Below are 7,194 nucleotides of genomic sequence, written 5' to 3' on the forward strand. Positions count from 1 at the left end.
CTCTCTCTTTCTCTTTCTTTCTTATTCTTTTATGTCTAAAGAAATCCTAAAAATATACGATTTGATGATTTACGTTTAAAATAAATATATTGGAATGAGTGATGTAATTTGTTATCGAATATATTCGAACAGCTTCGTTTTCTTTTTCTTCTTTAAAATCTTCCAGTTGAGAAATAGTTGAAAGTTAAAATAAAAAAAAAAAAGAAGAAGAAAAATGGAACTATTTTAAAATTTGAAAAGAATTATTATCAAAAATTTAGCTTTCCTTAAATTTGTACTATTTTCAGTTATCTGTTATTATTGTTGCTAAAGTTTAAAATTTTTTTTAAACATTTAAAAAGAACGAAATTTAAAATAGTGGTGGAGAAATAAGGAAGGGAGAGAGAGAAAGAGAGAGAGAGAGAGAGAGAGAAAGAGAGAAATTGTACTAATTTTCTCAGTAATAAATATTTATCTTCTCTTATCATATCATACAACAAATAAAATTCATTCCTAATATTATCATTTCTTATTCATTTCATTTTCTTTTTTTTTTTTCCGATTCAATACAACATCCCATGAGATTTGTTGAAATTTTTTCTCAAAATAATTTTTTCGACAATATGAAAAAGTAATTTGTTTTATTTGGGAGAGAGGAGAAAAAAACAAAGATTCAGTTTTAAATGAATTCTATAAATGGATATTAAAAAAAGGAAATCGATACTCGTAATAATTAAAATAATTAAAATTACTGAATAACAATTAAAAAAATGGAATGGAAAAAAATGAAAATTAAAATTAATAATCGCAATCACTATTATTTTTTTTATCAATTATCATAATTATCATTATCTTTGAATGGAAATCATTTTATTACTATAATTTTCTGCAATTAATGATAATGGTACTAGCCATTAATTCAATTCTATCTGATATTTATTATTTAATTAGCATTGCTTGTTAATTTTACTTTTTTTTCTTTCCATTTTCATCGTCCCTAGCATTTCATTATCCATGATTTCTTGGCCACATTTATGTCATCCAATGTTGGATCAGTGTAATATTTGAGCTTGGCTTCAGTTAAATGTGCCATCCATTGTCACCATTTGTGGGTAAATTTTAGCTTAGCTGCTTGCTTCATCATTGTGTCAACAAAAATTTGTCATGCATTATTCCGAGTGAATTTCTCATCCATATTATCCATTATACTACATGAATCTGATGATAAATATATACGGAAAAATAGTTAACCAAAAAAGAGAAAGAAGAGATAAACGGAAATGATTAAACGAAACCTAAAATCTGTTAAGAATCTGTCTAAAATCTGTTTCGTACGATTCAGCAAGTAAAAATTAGTTCAGATGAGTTATTTTGATAAATATTTGTATATTCAATTCTGATTAGTCCTTTAATTTCATCCTTTCTAAATCTTCATTACCGTTTTTTCCTTTTCCTAAATTTGATTACCAAAATTCGCTAATTGCTAAAATTCATTTCCTCAATTACTGCCCCTATGCTTTTATTGTCATCTCTCAACACTAATTTACTTCATAATCCTTTGAAATTGAATTCAAATTTCAATTTTCGTTGTATAAGTGTGTATGTGTGTATGTGTGTGGCTGTTTATATCCGAGCGTGGTTGGGAGATACGTAGGTGTTATGTGTGGGTGTGGGCGTTTATATCTGGAAGTGGTTGGCGGATACGTAGGTGTTATGTATGGGTGTGCTTGAGGGATACGTAGGTGTTACATGTGGGTGTGGACACCTGCATACGGCTGTGCGTGGGAGATACGTAGGTGTCATATGTGGGTGTTGTATGCGTGGGTGTACATTTCCATATATTTCATCGTTGTTCATTGTTAAATTTTATCATTTTTCTTCCTAAATTATCCTTCAACGGTTTCCATTGCATGGCGGAATTCAATTACTTTTCTATCACATGCAAATATTCCACTATTATTTGCATACATTCATATTTACTACCCAATCTAATTCTCTTTCGTCTCATTTAATCAGCATTGAACGATATGCTTAAAGCTTGGCAAGATTGAAATTTGGAATATTTGCACTCAATAGATAGAATAAGCTATGACAAGCTTAAATGCTTCTTATCGGCCATTTTTGGTGTCTTTAGCATGTGTTATATGCATTTACACCTCATCATATATACATATATATATTCGTCCCCCTTGCCCATATAATTCAATGGATGAAATTTTTGCAATATGCTCACTTTAGTCTATGCTTCAATTAATTGTCAACGATGATGACGATTGATTTTAAGAGTTCTATCTATTCTTTGATCTTTATTAAAATTAGATTTTAAAATGTAACAAGTTGTATCTAACATCTCTCAATAATATTCCATACACCATGTATTCTTATCGTCATACAATCTTATCGACATAGCATATTTAAATTTCAAAATATGCAAATTATGGAATTGTTGATTTATTGCCATTATAGTTTGGGAAATGGAAAGTTTCTTGACATGAAGTCGAGAAAGAAGAAGGAAAAAATGATTAATATGAAATGTATGATGATGATGATTCGTTTGATGTATTACATATATTACTTCGTACATTTCACTTTTTCTCTTACCCGCTTTTTGCTTTTTCCCCCGCCTTTCCTCGTATTATCAACGATCATTTTTTTTTTTGACGGGAAAAAAGGTCAAATATTTTGATAATGTAGATTTTTTTTTATTTGTGTTAACTTGTTAATTGTTAGTAATTTTGACAACTTTTTTTTCTTTTACTTAATATTTCCCAAAACAAGTTTAATAAAAATTTTTCGAAAGGAGTTGGAATTAATTAAGAAATTAAGAAATTAATTCAGTATATTAAATGATTAACAAAGTTAAAGTTATTATTCCAGTTATTGCATTCAATTTATTTAGTCATTATTTCAGTATCACACCTGAAATCTTTCATCTTTCATTCTTACAATACTCCAAGGACTAGTATCGTATAATTAACGAGTTAATTGATTCATATTTTATTTCAAATTAACTTGGGAATTGAAAATTACCAAAAAAAATCAATTTGAATTTAGAAAAATAAAAAAATTTGCATTAATTTCAAGCCTAAACTTACACTAATTGGTTCAAAATTTTTGCTTTTCTGCATATCCGACCGCCAATTCAGTATATTATAGAAGTTTGTTAAGAGTTTAAATTAGAACATTAGAACATTTCAGTTAACCTGTTTCACAGATTTGTTAAACCTGTTTGAACGGATTTCAGGATTATTTAGAGATTTTTCAATGAAAACCTGAAATTATCATTTATAAATTGTTTGATAAAAATTAAAAACTATCAATATCCTATTATATGGAGCCAAGTTATTAATAACCTGAATATAACAACATGCTTACTTTCATTTTCCTAAGTATTAATCTATAATCAATGATAAGAATGTACTTAACAACACTATAATATAACATCACAAATAAGTTAATGTTCCGAGGGATTTCATTATTTCTTATTATCGTTGCTATGACAATCATAATCAATCCAAAATCAAAATGAAATTCCTTCTATCAAGAATTTCGAATTTATAATTTCCGGTAAAATTTTTGCTTCCTTTTTTTGTTTATTACATTTTGCTGAAAACTTGAAAAATTTTTTTCAAAATTTCTACGACATTTCAATTTCCTTTTATTTATGATTTATTTACTAATTTCCGGAAAATTTGCTACCCTATGGTTTCGTTCTTTCGTTCTTTCTTTGTTTCTTTAATAAGATAAAATGTCGTGAAGATTTTCGATGATGTTTATAATGAATTTCATAAAATAATAGCCTAATTAATGTAATATATGCATATGCTGCAAGAAATTTATTTATTCTGTAATTAAGTTTGAATAAATAAATTGTTAAAAAATTTTTTAATCTTAACTTTTTTTTTCAAATTAAAATTGATTTTAACATTTTAAACTTGTTTTTTTTTTCGTTTTATTGATGAACAATATTGAATTATCAAATAATATTCTGAGAATGAAATTTCTTCATTCGAAAAAATGTGTCATTTTTTTTTTTTTATTTTCAGCGATAAATCTCTTTTAATAAAAATTACGTTCAATTTTATTATTTATAATGAAATTACAGTTTCTAATTTTTCTTTTTCTCCTTTTTTTTCCAAGTGTTTTAATTTTTTAAAATTAAAAAAAAACAGATGAAGAATTGTATTTCATCAAATGTATAAATTATAATTGAACAAATAAACTTGTTCATTCTCATTTCAAATTTTACTCCAATGAAATTTAATTATTCAATCCTTTCAATTCATTCAGCGTTAATTTGATTTTATTTTATGTAAATAAAAATAGGTTGAAAAGAAACAAACAAAAAACGGGAAGAAAATGATATGATATCATTTCAGCAAATTTTGAAATCCAACTGTTTCTTCTTCCTCATTTTCTTTATTATCTTTATCAATGATTGATTGATTGATATCAGTTATCAGTTTAAATCAATAAACGAGTTTTCTCACTTGTTTATTTCTTTATTATCAAATGTATAGGAAATGAAATATCATTAAGTTTATACAACAATTCATATTCAAAAATATGATGGACAGACAGGCAGACAGACAGATAGACGTACGTGTACACACACATATATATGTATATATATCCTAATTCTTTCATAAAATGAAACTTTGTCAAAGCAATTAATTGTAAAGTTTGATTAAGCTGTTATCATTCAGCTATCAATATTATCAAGATGTGATTTTGTTGTGATAAGTGACACCTACACACACATACACAGACAGACAAATACACACACACACACACACACACACACACACACACACACACACACACACATAGTGATGATGTTTCGGTTGTTATTTAATGTCATTTCGAGTTTTAAAGTGCCAGTTGCGTCTTTATTTTGTTACGGTGATATATATATATATATATAGATGGGCATATCCACACCCACACATGTTTTCACCCACACATCAACAACACCCTCATACATCACCCACAGACCACCCACAAGCATCACACACCCACGCACATGCATATATTTATATGCTAAATGAAATATGCATTCATAATTTGCATATAACTCAAATAATGCACAGTTTAGCCAAATAGGCGCTATAATTAGCCAAGGAAAGGAAAAGTATTTGATTAGGTATTTGTGATATATATTTAAATATATTATTATGCGCAATATGTCATAATATTGTATGCTATGTGTAATATATATACATATATAATACATGAATACATAAATACAGAAACACATAAATATAATATAATATAATGAAAGCATTATTTATGTAACATAGTGCATAAAGGGCGCAGTTTAGTTATTAAAAGAAGGATTCTTGCAGTTTGGTAAAGTTCCGCCCTTTTCCCTTTCAACTCCCTCCCATCATCATCACCATCATCATCATCATCATCGTCATCATCGTCATCATCATCATCATCATCATCATCGTTATCATCATTTTCACTCTGCACCACTAAGGGCAAAAAGCTATGAAGGAGGATTGCTGGCTTGCTTTTGGATTTTACTCTACTAGTCTCAATTGTCTTCATATGGTTCAAATATTTAGGAATGGGGAATGATTGAAAAGAGAGAAAAAAGTTTAGCCTACTAGGCTCTTAATGAGATTGGCTTATTGTTTGCAGTTCTTTTTTTTTTTCTTCCCATTTTTTTTTTTCGACATTATAATGAAAAGTTTAAATTTCAATGCTTTTACAAATCTTTGAAAATTTTTCGATTATTTTATTTTCATTCAATTCTTTTTATATTGTGATAAACTTTTCGATTTGAAATTTTGAAATTTGATTTCATTTATTGATAAAATCCCGAAATTTTCAGATATATTTCATATTTCATTGGAATAAATTTTCAAATTTAAAAATATTTTCGATGATGTAAAATGAGAGGACAGTGATAACAACAACAACAACAACAACGAGGACGAAAAAAGATTGATAAAAATGATGGAAAGAAATGAATCACGAAAATATCTTCGACATTGGCTTACCAATTCTAATCGACCATTATTGATTGTTGGTGCAGCTTATAGCGGGAAAACATTTTTTGCTAAATCGGTTAGTTAAATATTAAAACTTTAAAAAAAAAAAATGTAAATATAGAATGGAAATAGTTTGTAAATAATTTAAATTAAAAAAAAAAGAATCATATACTAACTGAATAGTTATTCAGTTATTTATGCAATTATATAACTTTTTTCAAAAATTTTTTTAAACCATATAAAAAAAAGAAAAAAATTTAATTATTCATTTCAAATTATTGTTTATTATTATCTCTCCTTTTATTTGCTCTCTTTCTCCCTCTCATTCTCTTTCTCTCTCTCTCTCTCTCTCTCCCTCTCGTATTTAATTAATACTCAATCTAAAATTACTCATCTTTTTGAAATAATTGATTAATAATAAATTTGAAAATAATCGGAAATGAAAGATCTGAAAACCAGAAATGAGAAATGATTTTGATAAATACATGGCTTATTGGCAGGTGTAGATTTGTTAAAATTGATGAAAAATTTTTGCTGCTATTATAGGATGGCCATGAAAGATCATAAAATATTTTACAACCTTCCGACAAATGCTCCTTCAAAATGTCACGCAGAGTTAATTCAATGGTTATATCAAATTTCGTACAATTTCGTCTCTGAAATTGCATTGAGAAATTTGCATTGCTGAAAAATATCACTAAATTAAGCGAAAATTTTTGATGAAAAAAAATCAATAAATTCATTAATTATTAAATTAAATCATTTCGAATATTTGATAATTTAAAAAATTAAATTATCACTCAGTGATGTGATAATACAGCAACAATAACAATAACAACAATATAATAATAATAATTAATAATAATAATAATAATAATAATAATAATAATAATAATAATAATTTTTATTATAAAACGAATTTTTCTTTTAGCAAATTAAAAAAATTTTTTTTTTTTACTATCAGATTGAATTGCAATTGCGCATTGTATCAGTCAGACTAAAGCGCATCATTTTTATTTAATGCGCTTTCTTTATGCTTATTTTAAAAGAATAAAAGTAGATATAAATGATGACAGCAAGAAAATAATAATGAAAAAAGAAAAAAGAATTAAATGAAATTTTATTGGACTGAATAATTTCATTGGGTTAATGTTTGAAATGCAAAGATAGAATCAGTTTTAATTGGCTAAAATCAAATCTTCTCTGTCGTATCTTT

At 26.5% G+C, this 7,194-nt stretch overlaps 1 protein-coding gene across 1 annotated transcript; it reads right to left on the reverse strand.

The window, feature by feature from the left end:
* Positions 1-5,262: 5,262 nt before the first annotated feature.
* On the reverse strand, positions 5,263-5,532 carry LOAG_11143 (hypothetical protein; the record flags this gene model as incomplete). The annotated part of the gene is made up of 1 exon (XM_003146666.2): positions 5,263-5,532. The coding sequence occupies one exon, from the start codon at positions 5,530-5,532 to the stop codon at positions 5,263-5,265; it is 270 nt and encodes an 89-aa protein (XP_003146714.2).
* Between the last annotated feature and the right edge of the window lie 1,662 nt (positions 5,533-7,194).

The sequence above is a fragment of the Loa loa genome, assembly GCF_000183805.2.
Source record: "Loa loa unplaced genomic scaffold supercont3.161, whole genome shotgun sequence".
Lineage (NCBI taxonomy): Eukaryota > Metazoa > Nematoda > Chromadorea > Rhabditida > Onchocercidae > Loa > Loa loa.